General features: G+C 29.2%; 2 protein-coding genes across 5 annotated transcripts; one reads left to right on the forward strand and one right to left on the reverse strand.

Moving 5' to 3' along the window:
- Positions 1-871: 871 nt before the first annotated feature.
- Positions 872-8389, forward strand: LOC145180888 (uncharacterized). 4 transcript variants are annotated; one of them, XM_090071425.1, is made up of 14 exons: positions 872-964; positions 2766-2824; positions 3064-3267; positions 3413-3583; positions 3728-3952; positions 4351-4536; positions 4708-4920; positions 5032-5211; positions 5594-5872; positions 6276-6563; positions 6812-7108; positions 7351-7587; positions 7837-8016; positions 8135-8389. In XM_090071425.1, exons 2-14 carry the CDS (start codon positions 2776-2778, stop codon positions 8302-8304), a joined length of 2679 nt encoding a protein of 892 aa, XP_089927551.1. In that variant the 5' UTR covers positions 872-964; positions 2766-2775; the 3' UTR covers positions 8305-8389. The 4 variants fall into 4 exon arrangements, with proteins under 4 accessions (XP_089927551.1, XP_089927550.1, XP_089927552.1 ...); XM_090071424.1 differs by lacking the exon at positions 872-964 and adding an exon at positions 1721-1888; XM_090071426.1 differs by lacking the exon at positions 872-964 and adding an exon at positions 1819-2119.
- Positions 8390-11324: 2935 nt separating this feature from the next.
- LOC145181549 (membrane protein FAM174A-like) lies at positions 11325-20425 on the reverse strand. Its single transcript, XM_090072015.1, has 5 exons — positions 20353-20425; positions 19759-19925; positions 17533-17645; positions 16991-17073; positions 11325-12151 (listed from the first exon to the last, which is right to left on the reverse strand). Exons 2-5 carry the CDS (start codon positions 19835-19837, stop codon positions 12022-12024), a joined length of 405 nt encoding a protein of 134 aa, XP_089928141.1. The 5' UTR covers positions 19838-19925; positions 20353-20425; the 3' UTR covers positions 11325-12021.
- Positions 20426-21098: the final 673 nt, after the last annotated feature.

Raw genomic sequence — 21098 nt, forward strand, 5'->3', positions numbered from 1 at the left:
GATTTTTAAGCCATAAAAATCTTAAATAAATCAAATAAATCAGTAAAATAAATGAAATAAATCAGTGTTCAGCCTACTGCAGTATCTCAAAATTGTTTGATATTGTCGCATCATCTACTAGAGCACCATCATCATTATACTGCATCATCTACCTTCAACTTTACTAACAAATTCAGCGGCACAAAACGTATCAACTAGTTCACATTAAAAGCAAATTCAACTTTCTTTTTTAGATTTAAGAAGAGGAAAATATTTACATCCCATTCTTTATCTTGCAGTTTTCATGACACTCTTTTTACCAGTAATTTTTCTGACTGGCAACATTTAAAAGAAAAAATAAAATTATTAAAAAATAATATATTAAATAATATATTAAAGATATTGCTGTCGTTATGATCATCCATGAAACCAACCTATGCAGTTTTTTATAAAGCTTTAAGCCAAGTATCTTGTATATTTAATCAAGTGAAATGAGTATCAAAATAAATGAGTGTCAAATATTACATTTAGGTAATTCGCTTCTGTGAGAAGATTTGCCAAACATATTTACTTTAAAGAGATCTGTTAAACTTTTTAGAAGTGCTCTTGAGTCCTCATTGTTTACATAGCATGCTGCAAATTTCTGTGAATGGTTCAAACGTAAATTAGTCATTTATTGATTTTTTAGAATCATAGGAAAATGAATAATCAAGCATGTCCAACTTCTGCGTCTGTTGGAAACTGCGGAGCTTTTCAAACCGAAAAAGTGGTTTGTAGTAAAGTAGTTTGCCTACCTTTTTATGATACACACTTCATCTTCAAGTGTTCTCTTGCACAGATATGTTATCATTTAGACTTACTTTTCTCATACCATTAAAAGTTTACTCATCATAAAACTTACGTTTTTACTTCATCTTAAAACTTTCATTTTGGGGTTTCAAAATTTTTTAAGGATAAAAATTGATGCATTAAAGAAATTATCACGGTAAGAATAAATGCTTGTAAAGTTTAAACGCGAGCGCTTTAGAGATGATTTATGTTGTAATTATAGATATTAAATATTTATTTTTATATTGTCACTTTTTTAATTAAAATTATTTTAAACTTGAATTAATTAACAATTTTTGATTTTAAAACTCATAAATATTGATGCTCAAATGTTTTGTGTATAATGTAAAATGGAGATAAGTTAAGTAAATTCAGAATATCATTCCTGCTTTTTCAACGTTTTGATGACATAATTTTACCGCAGAATAGGGTTAGTAAAAAATATTTAAGCAGAATATTCAATTACATCTTATCGGGAGTTAGAGGATTTGCAGGAAACACATTAGAAACTTAATTTGCCGAATGGAAAATCAGTTGTTACTATTATTAATCCATTGTTTAACCCAGATAATCTCCAATGCTTCATTTTTGTTTCGTTCAAAAGTATAAACTAGAAATTCTGTACAGCACTTGCTAGATTTTTAGATGAAGCAAAAGAAACGATACTCTGCTGGATGATGATCCGATCAATCTGCTGAGTGATAACGTGATCAATATTATGTTGATGTTACAGCAAACACAACTGGGTAAAAACTGCCGCTGCAGTGATTTTTTTTTTTAAACTTGAAGGAGAGTTTTTTTTTTTAAATAAAACCCAACGAAAAAATCCGTGCTTTGTATTAATCCTTTGCGTCTTTTGGGGATTAACGTGTTTTGGAGATAAATATTGGCGTTACAATGACTTCTGTTTTTCGCTTTTGTATTTAAATACTCTAGTTATTGTGAAGCACAGAGTATTATTAGTTCTCATTTATAATTTTTTCTTTTGATCATAGGAAACTTTATTTTAAAAATAGATGATTTGGTTTATTTACTTTGTAATTGATAATATTTTCGGATATTTGTAGTAAACAATATTCAGGTAAAAACGGAAAAGAAAGTTTTTTTCGGAGTTTACGGTTTATTTTATAGGCGTCTTAAAGCCCCATAGTTTCTTTAACGTTTTAATGTACAGAACGTAGACAAAAACTACCACTCAGCCCATTCCCCAGCGCCTTTTTAGGCTCCCGTCCACACTTTGATGGGTGCCAACCTATAGATTGGCATGGCAGCTGTGAACCTCTTACCCAAGATAAAAATGAAGATCCAAATTGTAAATAGTAATATTTACAACATATTAGTTTGATCTTTTTTAAATTACTTTTTCTAAATCTTTTTTTATTTCCATAATATTTCCACCCCACCCCCACCCCCTCCTTTCCTTTTATTTTCATATCACCATTTATCATAAAAAGTTTCTCCATTTCTTTGAAGCTTTTGTTATAATCGCAAATGTTTCGGACTGGAAACAGGGGGTGTCCTTATAACACTAATTTGGATAAATCTTTGCACTTAGAAAATCGATAACAAGGATTGCAAAATTGTTCTAAGTTCATTTTAAATTTCTGATAGAAAAAAAAAAGTAACTTGGAAAGAAAAAAACCCGAGCTTAGGTTTGGATGAACTCCTAACGTAAAGTGAAAAAAAAAAAAAAAAAAATGATATAGGATCTTCCAATTTTTTTCTCATAAACATTATTTTTCAACACATCGTACAATAAAAAAAGTTCATGCAAATGAAACCTTACACCGGAAATACTGAACTTTTGGTTTCTGTTTGAAAAATATGACGCATTATATATAAATTGCAAAAATATCAAAAAAAAGAAAAGAAAAGAAAAAATAACGTTGAAATTTTACGGCTAAAATAATTTTTTGTCAAAATTATTTTTTCCATAATCTTTATGAAATTTATTTAAGGTCTTTTGGAATGCTGACCATATTGTCCCTAATAGCATGTACAGTGGTAGCAATTCAAGGTAAATAAATCATTTTTTAAGGTCAAATAGATAAACGTTTAACAAATTTGTATTTTTTCTATTGAAGAATCTTTACCACAGCAACGAAATCTCAAAAGATTCTCGATTTTCGCACGTAACAGATAAAAAAAAAAATTTGCCATAGTCATTATAAAAGCTGTAATTTAATTATATAACTTTACAAAATTTTAGGAAATTAGTAACCTACTTTTGTTTCTAAACTGAACACTTTTATCTAGGTACTCAAGATTATAGAAATTCTGGCGTTCAGCTATTTGTTGCAGGTTGTCAACGCAATAAAATGATTCCACATCCAAATAGTTGCACAAAGTATTTTTATTGCAAAGGGGTTGGATTCGGTGTAGAAAAAGAATGCTCTGTAGGTGAAAACTTCGATCCAGATTTCGAGACTTGCGTGTGGAATCAAATTTACAAATGTCAGGGTGAGGGGGAAATGACAGAACAAATAATGTTGTTGATCGTGTTTATAAAGTTTATATTTGATTTTATTGTTCGGCTCTCGGTTCAATCAAATACTAATATTAATATCTTCAGGAAACCATAACTTAATGTGCAATTTTTTTTTAGAAAAAAACATTTGTGAAGGAAAGAAAGATGGAGTATATTCAAATCCAGAGAAATGTGATAGTTTCATCAAATGTGTTGGAGGCATGACGTTTAATCAAGCATGTCCAACAGGTTTATGGTACAACAATTTGAAAAAAAGTTGTGACTTTCCCCAAAACGTTAAGTGTAAAGGTATTTATCACACAGCAATCCATTTGCTAGAAGTATATTAAATATGATTTAACATATCTTAAAAATTAAGCTCAACTATGAAAAAACCTTTTTCTTTAAGATTTTATTTCCGTTACGAAAGTTTCTACTGCTAAAAAATTTTAGTGAAAAAGATAACAACATTGTCTCCCATAAAGATTCATGAAGAAAACGCGATTGCTCGTGATTATTGCAAAGATAAAAAAAATGGAAACTATCGCGATCCTCGCACTTGCCACCATTTTATAACTTGCTCTAATGGACAGATCTTCGAAGCTAAATGCCCAGCAGGATTATTGTTTGAACCAAAATTACAAATATGTGATTGGCCAAAAAATGTCAAATGCAACGGTAGTATTTTTTTTATTAATTAATCGAAATTTATTTTTCATTTAAATTAAAATTGGATTTGAACTTATTTTCCCAATTGCAGTTTTTTTTTTCCAAATAAGTGACCCGTGATGTATAATCTATGTTCAGTTAGGCAACGAATTCAATTTCAACGACCCATTTGCCAACTCCCGATCCCCTTAGGCTTAATTATTTTTAGAACAGTTTTTGTTCAATAAACTCCACACAACTTATTTCTTTCAACTGATTAAAGAAAAGTTTGTTATTATTGCTGGTCAATAATGTATTAATTGAAAACGATAAAAAAAATGTTTTTCAAAACATTTCTATTAATAGACTCATGATTCTACTTGTTATTGCTGTTTTAAGTTTTGTAATATTACCGTTTCCGTTGTTAGGAATTAAATCTACCATCATTAACCCTTGTGTAAATAAACCAAACGGCATGTATCCAGACAACCGTTTCTGTGAGGCATATATTGTTTGCTATCCGGAAGGCGTTTATTACATGAAATGTCCTAAATCTTTATGGTTTAATCCTGAAACAAATAAGTGCGATTACCCTGAAAATGTAGACTGTATAGGTGATTTATATTAATTTTTAATATTTTTTAACAGTTTTTTTTTTTATTGGTATAATTTAAGTGTGTATATATATATATATATATATATATATATATATATATATATATATATATATATATATATATATATATATATATATAAGTATATGATATATGTATAGTTATATTTAGCAAACAAGCGAGCATTACAAGCGGCTAATTCTTCCCTAAAATCTTCAATATGTAATGGAAGAATAGGAATCTTTCCCGAACCTGGCAGTTGCTCTGCATACTTGGTATGTCAAAGTAATGGAAGAGAAACCACTAAATTTTGTCCACCTGGTCTCCATTATCATCCAAAATACATGATTTGCGTACACAACAGCACTTATCCTTGCGTTAATGGTAAATAATATTGTAAAAAATTATTGTGCATGCAAAGATAACTTTATATTATTTTTGGTCTTATAATGAATTGATATAACATGTATACAAATACTTAAAAATTTTTAATAGGATCGGCAACAGAAAACATTTGTGAGGGTAAGCAGAATGAAGCACTCCCAAATCCGACTGCATGCGATAGTTATATAGCATGCCACGGAGGCTTGAAGTATCAGATAGATTGTCCAAAGCCACTTTGGTTTAATAAAGATAATGGGCAATGCGACTTTCCCGAGAATGTCAATTGTACAGGTAGATAATATATATATATATATATATATATATATATATATATATATATATATATATATATATATATATATATATATATATGTATGTATGTTAATATATGCTTTTATATATATATATATATATATATTAATATATGCTTTTATATATATATATATATATATTAATATATGCATATATATATATATATATATATATATTAATATATGCATATATATATATATATATATATATATATTAATATATGCATATATATATATATATATATATATATATATATATATATATATATATATATATATATATATATATATATATATATATATATATATATTTATACACACATATATTTGAAAGTATGTAAATACACACATATATTTGAAAGTATGGAATGGAGGAGATTCAAAAGACTGGACAACATCAAGCTCAGCACCAATAACACCAACACTGATATCTTCGACAGAGGAAGAAATTCCATTAAAGGAAATGCTTCCAAAGGATTTTTGTAATGGAAAGGCACCTGGAAATTATGCTCATCCAACAAAATGTAATGCGTTTGTTGCATGCACTGGGGTATCTTATGCAATCCTAAACTGCCCTGATGGGTTGTGGTTTAACGAAACACAAAATATTTGCGATTATCCCAGCGACGTCAGATGCCTTTGTAAGTGATAAACAACTTTTACATGAAATATCGAACTTAGACTTGCAAAATGAATAGAAAAAAAATAGAAAAACTAGGTGAAAAAAAAAATAATAAAAGGTGAAACTATAATAACCAACAGGTTTTGAAGAGAAGCGTTTTTCTCGTTTTTCTTGTAAAGAAAAACTTTGCGATTTTGTAAATACAAACGGCGATTAAACATTTATATTTTTTATTTGCCTTATTTTCTATACAATTGCTTATATGTGATTGGTTGGGTAGCTTTTGTTTTGATATGTTACTAAAACATTAAAAGTATTTGATACAGATTTTTGGTCATTTTATAGCAACTGTGTTTTTTGTCACTGAATTTAACATAATAGCTTACTTCTACAACACAATTTTTTTTTTATTTTTTCTGAAGTGGTCAACACAGAAGCAGACACTCGAACATTAGAAGCAGTAATTACATCAACAGTGGCCAGCGAGGCGCTGTCAAAACTCTCTGTAACTCAAACATCTCAAGCACAATTTACTGTTTATCCATTTTTTTGCGTGGGTAAACCACCAGGAAATTACGCTCATCCAATTAGATGCGACTTATTTATAACATGCACTGGGATTTCTTTTGTTGTACTTAGCTGTCCCAGTGGATTGTGGTTTAATGAAACACAAAACATGTGTGACTATCCTAACAACGTCGATTGCATTTGTAAGTTCGTATAACTTTATATTACATCACACAACTTATTACAGACTACATTACAACCACTATTTCTCATTATTATATTTATTAAAAGTACGCACAGTTTTGCAGGTGTTGTCAATCTATATATGTGTGTGTATATATATAAATATATATATATATATATATATATATATATATATATATATATATATATATATATATATATATATATATATATATATATATATATATATATATATATATATATATAGCTTGGAGTACTGATAGTTCTAAAGAAACAACAATTGAAGCCTTACCGCAAATAACCTCTCAAGCGACATCTCCAGTTTTGAAAACAACTCAAATATCGAAAGTTACATCTTCGGAAGCAACACTTTCGCTAGTTTTCTGCGCAGGAAAAACTCCAGGAAACTACGCTCATCCAACGAGATGCGATGCTTTTGTAACATGTACTGGTGCTTTTTTGACTGTTCAAAGCTGTCCTCACGGATTGTGGTTTAACGAAACGCAAAATATTTGTGACTACCCTAGTAACGTCAATTGTATTCGTAAGTTAATTACAATAAAATTAAAATAATTGAAACTTTGTTCAAAAGCAATTAAAGTTCGTATGTACACGTTACATTTGTACTTTATTCGTATACGTGGACACTTCAGTAAGTTGTATTTTTTCTTAAAATGTTATGCATTTGTTTTTCTTTAAGTACTCCATTTCTAAGAGCCATAAACACCAAGTTTTTATGTTTTCTAATTCTTTTTTTTTTATGATTATAATTGTGCTGTTTAACAGCATGGTCAACTGAAACATCGACAACTTCTTCTGCTGAAGTCACTACGCCAAGTTTGCCTCTAAACATTTGTTATGGAAAAAAGTCCGGGAACTACGCACATCCTAGTAGTTGTGGAGCGTTTATTACATGCTCCGGAGATCTTGTTTTAGTGCAAAGTTGTCCTCACGGGTTATGGTTTAATGAACTGCAAAACATTTGCGATTATCCAGAAAATGTCCAATGCGTCCAAAATATTCGTAAGTAGGTAAACTGTTTGAAAAGGGTATTTTGAAAAAAAAAAAAAAAAAAAAAAATGAAAGAAAGAAATGAGATAATTCTAAAATACTTCTGATAATATATGACAGTTTTAATGCAACTTGTTCTCGCATCTATGTGATTTGCCGCATTTTGGAAGGGGTTTCTACAATTTTTCGTTGGAAGTATTTATTTATAAAGCTTATCTAAAGTAACTCCAACAACTTTGCTATAGTCTAAAAATATTTTAGCGAACACTCAATCAATTAACTGTTATGGGAAAATAGCTGGTGCGTATGCCACGGATAAATGCAATGAATACTATACTTGCACATCCGATGGAATTCCATTAAAGAAAACTTGTCCGCTACACACAAACTTTTTTCCTAAGACAGGAACATGCGTCTTATCGTATTCATTTTCCTGTGAAGGTAAGATTTTGTTAAAACGAACTCTTTTTTTTTTTTTCTCCTTGAGAGCGAAGTTTGAGAAATAATCTTTACAACTTGTAAAATATTGAGTTTTTTTCTTTTCAATTCTGAAAATCAGAACCAGCATTTTGTGCCACTCGTTCGAATGGGAAGTACATTAACCAATATAATTGTTACGGGTATTATGATTGCATCAATGGCCGCACGATACCGAGAAATTGTGATTACGGCTGGCGTTTTAACGGCATTGCTTGTGTGGATGCATCTCTTTATGTTTGTCCGACTTGATAGACCTAAATGCGTGAAATTTGTTGTTTGCAAATTTGCTTATTTCTTATGTAAATCGTTAAATTCATAAAGTTCTTATAACCTATATTTCAGCTTATTTCTCTCTTTTTTACACCACTGGAAAAAACGCTACACTCTTGTGGTTTTGAGATATCTGATTTAACAAAGCTACAATTGTTTTTACGTTTTTATGGTTTTTTCTTTTAAAGTTTTCTTTTTTTTTTTTAATAAGAATTTAGTTAGAAGAAAACTATGTAGAACTATCTATCAGACAAGAGGGCAACAACTTAAGAATTTTAAAAGTTTTTTAGCAAAGCTTTTTTTAGTTACTTTTAATTATTGATGCTCCAACTCCATTAAACCAATCAAAGAAGATCTAAACTTCCATCAAACCAATCAAAGAAGATCTAAACTTCCATCAAACCAATCAAAGAAGATCTAAACTTAAACTTTGGGATTTCAAGAATGCCCAAAATCTTCTAACACAGATTTTTGTGCTTGAAGGTAAATATCCCCAGCTAAAGAAGATAAGAATAAACATTTATACCTAATTAAAATTAAAAGTATACCGATTGATTTTTATCTTCCACTATGAAACTCCTCAAGTCATAATACCGTGCAAATCTTACTTGTAAACAACAACCAGTTTTAAAAACGTTAAATTTAGTCTTGTAATATCTTTAATGTACCATCTGAAGTTGTGTTCTGTAGTTAAGTACATTATTCATGAAAAATTTTCTTTTGTTAACATGATAGAAAAAACATTATTTAACATGATAGAAAAAAGAGTTTTGGAAGATTTATAAAAATTTGCCTCCTAACATTCTTATGTAAATTTGCATATGCAGATTTGAAATATAAATAAGAACAACATAAAAATAAACCTAAAGTAGTCTATAAATCGAGAAAAAAAAATAAAAGAATGACAAACGAGACTTTTGGGTTGTCAAGACATACGTTATTGAGGCCGAATTTTTTTTTTGAGTTATGAGTTTAAAAGACTGCTTCGAAAAAACGTGTTGCATGTTATAAAACGATGTTTTGACCAAAAACCAGATTTTGACTGAGAATCAGATTGAAAAATAAATATATCAGCTTATTTACTTTGGTTAGAAATACAAACTTGAGTTTTTATTAATCTTATAGTAACAAACTCTCTGTGAGTTATTATGGTTCAATTATTAGAATTGTAAAAATCTTATAAAATATAAATGTTTGTACTGAAGTAAGTTTCATAAAACCTTTTAGAAACTTTCATTGAATAAAAAACAGAATAGATATCAAATTAGGTATACTCTGTCAAGTAGGTATTAGCTATCATAAAGAGTACTTACAACAATTCTAATTTTTGTTTGCTCACTTTTCACTTTAAAAAAAGAAAAAAAAATGCACATGCATTTAATGAATTGTTAATTGAATCTTTAATTACTTTTTGATTTGTTTTTTGCACCATGCTAGTAAATTTTTGTCAGACTCACTTAGAACAACGACCAGATTTTAAAAAACTCTAAGAAGCTTTAAGAAAATATGATATTTAGCCTTGTAATACCTTGTAATTGTCTTGTAATAGATCTCTTTGTAATTGTAAAAAATTATCATCTTAAAATGTAGGTCTAAGCAAGAAAAAAAAATAAAGTGCAGGTTTTCTTTTCTTACATTTGCTATCTTGTGTCGGAACATCGTGAGCAAATCGTTTTGAAATCTAGTTAGGTATTTGAAGGATTAAAAGAAACTACAATTTGAAATTTCCGAAAACGGTGAAACTAATGAGAGCACGACTTTTTTTCTAACTATTTAGCTGAGCATGCGACTAAGTGTTTTGAGTCTTTGATAAGAAGCTGATCATGAACACATAAAAACGCTTAAAATAGAAAAATGCAAAAATGTAAAAGTTGTGTACGAAACAAGATTGTAATTAAAAGTAGATAATATTAAGAAAATTATTAAAAACTTCTGTTAAAAGTTTAAGATAATTCTTTATTTTTTTTTTTTCGTTCATTCAAAACAAACTTCTTTTAGACGGTTTCAAATGTTTTGGTTCACGGTTTTTTGTTTACAAAATGAAAACGACAAAGGATTTTGTAAAACTTTTTAAAATATTTAGATTCATTCAATAGCTACAAATAGAACAACTTACTTAAAATTGACACCATTTGCTTTTCAGCACGAGCGAAGTCATTCGCAGCAAGCACCTCACGAATGGGGAAATTATCCACTACTCGTACGAGAACCCGCTCTAAAGACTCGATACTTTGGCGTCGAGTAAGCTATACCCTCTAACACAGACTACAACCTGGAAATGAACTTTGCAATGTTGATTTAAATCAAGGGCCTCAGTATTAAATTCAGGGGCCAGAGTAAAATCTTTTTGAAAAGTCCACGGCTTGTTTGCAAATGATATCATGTGGAGAATTTTCAAAACTTTCCCCAAAATGTTGGATTGATACACTTTCGCAAAGTTTCGCTAGTTTTTTTCACAAAAATGGAGACCAAACATCAAAGAAGCCGGTTGGCGATCTCTCTCAACTCTCGGAAAAGAGTTCTTCTAACTCTCGAGATGACAGAGCATAAAATATTTTTCTGTTTATTGAACGATTCCTTTACCACGAACATTTCCTCGTCAGTAAACAGGATTCGCTCGTGTCGTTGGTTTAATGCTACAGTAAGTGATTACTGTCTTTTGCATACACTCGAAGCCCCAAATCATGTCTTAGAATGTGGGAAACGGATTGCTTCAATTAGTCCACCAGTATCCTTAAACAACTTTATGGTACGATACACAAAATTACGAGTGGCTTGAAGTGGTCGCATGGTTCGAGAGATTATCGTCTCTTTCAATGCCACTTGTCTTTAGACCAACTATAACCACACGATTATCGTGTGAGCCCCATTCCATAATTCTAAACAACTGGCTTTAAAACTTTTTTTAAAGGAAAAAAAGCATTATTGCTCATGAAAAATAACCGCCAAGACGAAGTGAATGCGTTGAATGTTTCACTCACAGTAAAAATATTTAGTCGTGTATCATAACATTTGAGGCTACTGATTAATTAGAAAGTATGATGGTACAATTTAATACGCCACAAAAAAGTATGTAAAGAAAATTTTGCCGATACTTCTTAAAATTCAAAAAAAAAGAAAAAGGGCTAAACATTTCAGTGGGATATTTTACATTACCTAATGAAACCATAACACATCAACAAAATATTAAGAAAATGAAAAATTCCAATTTTACACAAGCGTCTATATTTTTGGAAAGTAAGATTGAGAGGAATCAAAAAACAAATCTCAAAAAAAAAAAAAAAAAAAAAAAATTGCCGCGAAACTTCTACGGGTGTAAACGCGACTTTGAGAGATAATTTGAAGTAGTATTACACAGCAAAAATAACGAAAGGAAAATTTGGGGAACAACAAAATAAAAATTACCTCAAAAGTAAACGGTAGCAAAACTTAGTTACCTAACATAATAAAAGATTCATTTAAATTCTAAATTTTTACATCTTTAAAAAATGTAACTAACCCCCCGATGACCTCCAACGATATGACGATTACAGCAGGTAACGAAGATTCTAACTCTTAAAAATTACGATGAGGGGGTTTGACTCTATAAATGTGTTTGAAATGGAAAAGTTCAATACCATGTTCGTAAAGACAAAATAAATTCCAAGAAGAAAATAACACAAAGTTAAATCATTTTCAGCTGATTTAATAAACGAGCTACGGTTTGGCTTTACGCTGCTGACGCATATCAAACACAGTCATATCGTCATCATCATCGTCGTCGTCTCCTTCTGAAAGAGGGTGCAACTCCATTCCGTCGGCTCTATTGTTTTTTAATACGCCATATCTAAAAGAACACAAAGTTCATATTCTGAAACTACCTTTTAAATTTCTTTTCATTTTAATTATATACATTTACAGGATGATCAGACCAAGTGCAGACAAATTTCTATTTAAATAACTTCGCAAAAATAAGGAAACATGATTTTTTAATTTTTGCATAAACAAAGTACATCGCTATACAAAATGAAACTCTTAGAAATTAAAAGTTATTTTTCGATTTAACCTCCTTTAGCTTTTATCACTTGCCTTTATCTCTCAGAAACCTCATTATATGAAGAATGGACGGTTTCTGGTGAATTTTTGTCCCACCATCCCTTGCTTTAATTTAGCTTTCAACGATGTTACACTTTGGTGAGAGGATGAACATAGATAGCTTTCCAAAATATTCTAAATAGCAAAAATCCATCGGATTTAAATCCGGTAAAGAGGAAGACCATAAACTCTTTCCCCGAAATCCTGACATTGTCCTTGCACAACGTTTTGAACAACGTTTGCGGTATGAGATGTGGCTCCGTCTTGATGGAGGGTGATGCCAGTCTCTTTAAATGTCCTATTGATCCAACCAATCAAATGCTCTTTTAACACTTTCAAGTGAACATGTTGGTTTATTTTTACCTCCTCTTCAGTAAAGGGGTGTTTTTTTGCCTGTTGAGGTTACACCTGCCCAAACCATTACAGAGGCTAGTTTTTAGGGCTGATAAGCTATATGCTCATTCACTAAAATGCCTTCTTTTCGCTGTGCGTAAATCCGGTTTATCTGATAGCTCATTGCTTGTACTGTAAACTATTTCTAATCTGTCCACAGCACTGGAGGTTGCATGCCATCCTTAAGTTTATCCAAAAGAAGCTTTGCTCCACTCAACCGTTTGGCTTTGGTGGTTTTTGACAGCAGTTGAGCTTTGCCCTTTTTGAATACTGTACGTTTTAGATCAACTTGGTTTGTATCGTACCATAGCTGACATTTGCTGCTGAAGCAAAGTTTCTTATGCTCCTCTTTGGATTTCTCCTTTTTTTTTTGTTAAGTGTTCTCGATAAGGCTGGGTGTTCTGATTTTTCAATTCAGGGTGGTTCCTACCTTTGGAAGAGCAGATTCAGTTTGTCTGAGACATTTTAAAAGTTTATAGACATCAGATCGGCTAACATGAGGCTTCAAAATCTTAAAAATCTCACTAGACATTTTTCCAGTATGAAACACAGCTTAGAAACTGTCGAGTTTATTCTCTACATGGTGAGTTTTTTTTTCTAAATTCGATCTGCAAAACGTATAAAAATACTAAACATGAGTATGAAGTTTTATCTAAACACAAAAATATAAATGAAAACTCTACTAGAGTTAAATAACCAACTTTAAAAAATTGTCTACACTTGGTCTGATCACCCTGTAATAATTATATTACTACTTATCAGACGGAAAATCGAAACTTATTAGACGAAAAAATAGGAACTCTATAAGAGTTAAATAACCAATTATAAAAAATTGTCTAAATTTAATCTGATCCCCCTGTATGTATCAGTGATCGCAGCATGCAACTTTTATCGGGTTAAGATCAGATGGAACTTTTAGACAGCGTTAGGAAGAGAGAGTTCCAATAAAAAAATATTTGTGAACTATAAATATTACGGTAACCAGATGTAAAGCAATCGGCAATGTTTCCTTTTAAAAGTGTCAGAAATTGTTTTGAAAATATATTAGGTTGGGGAATTAGTTCGTAGCCTTTTTGTATTTCCTTTTATTTTACGATGAGTTTTTGCTGTTTGACAAAGTGTATAATATTCATTTGATAGAGCTCTTTTTGTTCTACAAACTGTACTAATCATCTTTTTGAGTAATTTTTACTATTTAGGATAGAAATGGAATATCCAGGAAGTAAAAAGCAACATTTTTGAACGCGTGCTTTTCTTTGCTTTTTATCAAAGTTAAAAAGCTGTTAAAGCAGCCCGGGACATTTGCGACGTATACGAAGGTGTCAAAGACGAGTCTACAGCACGGAAATAATTTGCGAAGTTCAAAAATGGCAATTTTTACATCGATGACACGCCCCTCAGTGGAAGACCATCTAAATTCGACAAAGAGCGACTCAAAGCACTTTTGAAAGAGGACGGTCAACTGGGCGTCTCACGAGCTTAACGAAAACAACAAAGAAATTCGCCTTCAAATTTCCTCTCAACGCCCGCCATCGAGCAACATAACGCCCGCCATCGAGCAACATAATGCCCGCCATCGAGCAACACGCGGTCATAAAGAGCGCTTTTTGTACCGACTCGTCACAGGATTATCATCTTTTTCGCTCACTGTCAATATGAGGAGCGTTACCTTCGACAATGAAGATGACCTTAAAGACTGGCTGAACAATTTCTTCGATACAAGACCGGCCAACTTTTGGCTGAACACTATTGAGAAATTGGTCAAGAGGTGTAAGGAGGCCGTAAACAACAACGGCGAATAGATAATTGAATAATATAGTTATAAATATTAATTTTTGTTAAAATATAAGTGCTTGATAAAAACGCTACGCACTTATTCCCGAACCTAATAAATCAAATGTAAGTATTGGACGTATGAATACAAAATATTGCTGATATAATAATTTACGTTTATATTATATTTTTATAAAATATTGTTAATGCAAATAATATGAATACAAGGATTGCGTTAGAACACTATAGTACCCCCTCCCTATTTTTTATTGCATATTATGAAAGGTCATCTTGTAAAATGAAGAAAATTTGTATCCATTTTACTTTCTGCACACTGCTTAAAGTTGAAGAAAAAAGAGCTAAACAAAACGTTAATAATCGCTATCTTCGCAACGCCATTACCTTGTAATAAAGTAATATGCAAACTGATCGTATCGATTAAATTTCAAACGATGTTGAATGGATATTAAACTCAAAATAGGATTTTAATGAAATAATGAGAATAAGTAGTGTAAGTCTGTTGAATAAAAACTCATATTTGATCAATCACCCAGGACCAATTAGAAGTCTATGATGATTTTTTTAAATAGGAGAACCACGAGTATTTTTTAAAACTCTTGTAAACAATTGTGACAGTCTTACTAATGATTCCAATCATATACCAATAGATTCCAAGTTCAAAAGTCTGGTGTGATGATTGGAGGGCATTTTAGGCTGGCCAGGTTTTGTAATTTTATTTTTATTTTATTTTGCATATTCAGTCATTCTATGAAATCTAACTTTAAAGTAACTCTGTCAATTAATCGACTTTGTCTTATGTCAGTTGCATACAGAACTAATGCGGATGAAGAAATGCCAATTTGAATAAAAGCATACATCTCCACTGCATAACTGACAAAATTTGTTTAAAAAATGGGAATATTATTTATTATGCACATAAATTCTTTAATATGCACATAAATTCTTTAAGAGTTCTAGAATCTTTTGATGATCGATTTTGTCTTATGTTATTTACTGAGCCTCTTTGTGTCATTTTGTGTGTCACAGGAAATCTTGACAGCTGCAGCTAACACATAGCAGTTTCAACATTGTTGCCGAAAAGAGCAATTAAGATGCAGCATGTCAAAAATTGTACCATAAATGAATATCTTGAATTTATAATTGGAATTCAGTTTCTTGCATGTAATTGCTGAATAACATTGGTGTCCTGGAAGAGATCCGAAATATGCAGCACAATAAGTTTCATTGTCAATAATCAAACAAAATTTTTTAGCACATGATTTTTTATAGAGCAGCTTTGAACATCGAGTTGCAAGATTTTCTTGCTTTTTTTCACGACGAGGAACTTTTTTCTTTTTATAAGATTTATAGCCACAATTTCTCTTAACTCTTTGTATAGTGGAGACACTTGTCTTAAATTTATTCACTAAAGTTCGAATAGAAATCTCTGGTTTTCTGTCTAAGGCATCTTTTACTTTTTACCAAGATCTCGTCTAACAAAAAATATTTTTTTCTTCCTGTTCCTGATTTTCTTTTGATTGTACCAGTGTCCTTAAATCATTTCACAATGCTCTGCACTGTTCTCAAAGCAATCTGCAGCTCTTTAGAAATTGTTTTGTTGGATTTTAAACAAGAAAATGCAAAATTTTTTTTCACTTCTTATCTTGATTTGATAACATTTCAATTAAAAGTAATTGTTTTGATAACAGAGTTGTTTAAAATTTGAATAACATTAATACAATGACATTTTAAAAAAATTAGCTATTTAAAATTGTTAACTTTTTATATAATTATTTTTTATAGGTATATTTTACATCAGAACACGCGCAGATTTTTTCTGGTACATGTCTTACAACCTAGTAACTGATATGATTCCAGATTACTTGTCTCATTGTTTCTAAAAAAAACTTTAAAATTATCTACTTCTCTAAGTTAGCCTTTAATGTTAAGTAATTTAAAATTATCTATTTCTCCAAATTAGCCTTTAATGTTAAGTAATTTAAAACTATCTATTTCTCCAAATTAGCCTTTAATGTTAGGTAACTTAAAACTATCTATTTCTCCAAATTAGCCTTTAATGTCAAGTAATTTAAAATTACCTACTTTTCCAAGTTAGCCTTTAATGTTTGGCTATTTAAAAATACCTACTTCTCAAAGTTAGCCTTTAATGGTAATAAAACTTAAAATTTTGAATTAAAATACTGAAAAATACTGCAAAATGTTGCAACATTACAGTAATAACACAGAATAAGTATTTGACATTCATCTTGAACATTCATACTTTATTCACTTTTATTCTGTGCTTATAAACAATCTTATTATAAAAGTAACAAAAAAAAAAATTTATGCCAGATGGTTACATAGTTGAAAAGTAACATCAATATGTAATCATTTGGTGCAGGCCTAATCAAATTTCAAAATTAACCTTTTTGTTTTGGATTTTTTTCTGCGAGAGCATACTGCACGTATAATTAAATAAACTATCACCAATGCTGATACAGCAGATATCTGAAAAAAAAAAAATCTCTTGAGCTATTTTCATCTTTTACTCCACTCAACAAAAAAACTCTCAATTTATTATGAAACATTTCTAAATATTTCTTGCATACATTCCATAATTGCTTCATAAAACCTTATTAGTCAAAAATAAAATAATTTAAAACTTTTTAAAATGTTTGTAGTACAAGAATAAGTATCTTCTAATAAAACTGTGCTGCATCAAAACTATCAAGAGATTTTCATAAAACTAAAATGTTTATAGTAACTTATTTTTTTCCATATTAGAAATGTTTTTATTGGCATATATATTCCCATGTAGTATATCATTAGTAAAATATTCAAGATGTAGAAAACTTAACATCTTTGAGCATAAATTAAAAAAAAAAACTATCCTCACATATTGCCCTCACATATTGCCCTGTGAGGATAGCATGCAAAATCCATACAAATCAAAAAAATTATCCTTACAACATATATTGTTCTCATTGCTATATGTGGAAGAGATGTTTTATCTGGCTTTATTGTACTTATTATACTGTCTACAACTTTTGGTGACGCTGATGGAATATTGGTACTAGTCTCTAGAAAAAAGCACAAAAAACAATAAATATAGGTTCATTCAAATTTGTGTTCTGAAATCTTTTTTTTAGATTTTCACCACCTGTTTATTTCTACAAAAAAAAAAAAAAAAAAAAAAAAGCTAAACATTTCAGCTTTAGAACTTTAGAATGTTTAAAATTTTAAGGATCTTCAGGAAATCTTCATTATTTCAATTTCAGAATAGCTATTTATCTAATTAGCACCACAAATGGCTTCAAAACAGGTGGAAACAACTGTTGAACTCAATTTAACCAAGAAAATATAAAAACTAAATATTTGTAAATTGTTGTGAAAGTTTGGTGCTAGGAGAAATTTAGGTGTCTCTTAATCAGTAAAAAGATTTTGTGAGAAACTGATTGTCTTAATTATTGAAGTTCATTTCTAGTCCCCAAGGAGGGTTTAAAAACTAATAAAAACCAATAAACTCTTAGCCTCCAATTGTATGACTATTTTAAAAATGCTCAAACTTAATCTTACTATTTTTAATTAATTAATTTCTAATTAGTCTTATCTAATTAGATTTATACCTGGACTTTACAAGAAAGTTTAAATAGTGAGCAAGAAGACCTTTTCACATGTAAAATGGCTTTATTTAGGAGGTAAAATTAAAAAATAATTATTTATTTAGGAGGTAAAATTAAAAAATAATGATTTATTTAGGAGGTAAAATTAAAAAATAATGATTTATTTAGGAGGTAAAATTAAAAAATAATGATTTAACACCAAAAATATTTTGTTTTTGATTGATTCTAGTTTAACATGTTAACTGTTTGAAACTAAATAACACGTATTGAAAACAATAAATGATATTTGAATGAGTGAGTTCAAAAACAGTTCAAGTCAAAATTTGACTGTTTTTATTATGTATGTTAAATATTTATATTAACTAAACATCGCTCCATGAAAAAGCTATATCAAGGCGAAGAAGATCATTTTTAAAAATTTTTAAAACTGTCTTTTGAAACTGCAACAATTATTGTAAACCAGCCATTTCAGTTATTGATTGCTATTTTTGAAACCTATTAAAATCTATAAGAATTCAAACGTGAATGTTGACTTTTCAACTTTTACCTATTTTAGATCAAAATGGTGTATTCTTGTTGGTTTGACATGATAATTGTTATGAGTACCTGCCAAATACCAAAATGGGAAATTAAAGCTTTTCTGCAGAAAGATGAGTGTTTGAGACATTCTTAAAGAACAGTTGAAAAGATATGAAACAAAATTTAAAGACCAAGCAATTCTTCACAGATTGCAGTTAGGTAGAAAAAAAAAAAAAATTTTGATAAGTTTATTGAAAATCTTACAAAAATATTATCTGATTTAATAGAACACCATTATACATCCAAAAAACAAAGTGAATGCTTCAAATACAAAAAGCTAAAGCCTTGTCAACATAAATTCATTATAAAAGTTTAATTAAAAAAGAACATAGTTTTTGTGTTATACTATTTTTAAATATCTTTACTTGCTAAATGGAGTAATGTCATTTTGCCTATAAAGTCCATTAGACTAATAGAGTTTGAACATTATTCAAATAATCTTTTTAAATAGATTTTGGAGGCCTGTAATTATTGAAATACAATTTTTGAGTCCACTTTTAAGGAATTTTTGACTAATATTTAAACTATTTTTAAGTTTCCACATGTGACACTGTATATTTTCAGAATGTATCCACTTTCATATGACTTTATGCTACTAGAAAAATTACCTGCATTCAAAAATAAATAAAATAAAAATTTGTGAAGACGTAAACCAAATGGTATCTGAAATAATGACAATCACTTGACAATTGAAGAAATTTAAAAGTGGAAATTTTTTAACCACCCTCAAAATTTGAAAGACTCATAAAAGGGAAAAAGATGCAGTAAAGCTCAACTTTTCAGGAAATGTTATTTATAAAAACAAACAGAAAGTGTTGTGTTGAAGTTTAGAAAAGATTTAAAAACATCAATTCCTGATCCTGATTGAAATGGCCTGGAACTAACCTGTAAAAAATGATTAAATAAAAAGTTAACAATATTAAAGTTAGTCAAATACTTAAAAATTTCATACAGATAAATAGTTAAAAAGTTCAAAGGAAAAAAAACTTACCAGAAGAATTTTGTGCATACAGCATTATGTTCAAAATGAACCATATTACAAAAAAAAGATATATTGATGCTTGATCCATTATTCATTAATATATATCAATCATGTTGTTCTGTAAAAATGTCAAAATCTTCAAAAAGGTTTGTATCTGAGAGTTCAAATATCAATACCTAGAAAAAAATTAATGATATATCAAAAAAAAATATAAAAAAATATTGTTAATAGAAGAATCGTTTCATAAAACATAGTAGAAAAAGAAATGACCAAATAAACTTTCATAAACAATTCAAAATTTGTTTTCATAATTTTTTTTTTTTTTAAATTAGTTACCTACAGAAAAATACCACTTTGGAAATATTTAGTTAATGTCTGGTTAGATAGAAAAACAACAAAAAACACATACAAAAAAACAACAAAAAAAACAACGCATCTTTCAAAGAACTCTAATGTTAAACAAAAAAGTATTCATGACTACAATTTTGATTAAAAGTATATAAATCAGAACTAATTGTGGACCAAAGATAATAGTTTTAAATCTATAATTGTAAATCTAATAATTGCACTAAAGATAAGTAGAGGTTAAAAAAATTTGTTTACATCAATACTTTTTGGTATATTTACCATAGATGTTTAAAATATATGCACATAGATGCAAACAAACTCTTTTGGTTGAAGTTACTTCTCACATATTTTTTTTTTTTTTTAAAAAAAAAAAAAACTAAGATTTATATCCATGTTTAAAACATGATTTTAAAATTTTTTGACTTATCTATTGCCTAGTATAAGTTCTAGTAAATAAATTATTTATCATTGAATATCATTAAAAAAAAAAAAAAAAAAACAATTATAACATCAAATCAAAATGTGAGATTTTATATACACCATAGTACAATGGGTGATAAATATTTATAATCAATATAACAAACTACTAAAAATAGTGGTAAGAAAAATTTCATTATCTATAAGAAAAAAATAGAAAAGAAACTCAAAGTGAACATTTTATTCTCTTAAGGAACTTTTCCACATTCTTTATTTACAACATAATAATTAATCTTAATGAAATAAATTATTTTATCTTAAAATATTTTTAATCTTAATGAAATAAATTATTTTAAAAGATCAGTTACTGATCGTGCTAAAACGCCTACCCTCTCAAAAACTTAGTACTTGTTTGCTCCATAACAAAACTATTATGAGATAATATCATATCTAAGATATAAAAGTTTTTTAGTTAGTTGGTTTATTGTAATCTAAGGTTGATAATTTTCACTTTAAATACAAAAATTTAAATCTAACTTTAAAATATATATAAAAAAAACATAACTTGAAAAAGAAATGTTTTA

Source organism: Hydra viridissima, unplaced genomic scaffold (assembly GCF_058129835.1).
Source record: "Hydra viridissima isolate aposymbiotic clone 2 unplaced genomic scaffold, HvirCarnegie_v1 scaffold_14, whole genome shotgun sequence".
NCBI lineage: Eukaryota > Metazoa > Cnidaria > Hydrozoa > Anthoathecata > Hydridae > Hydra > Hydra viridissima.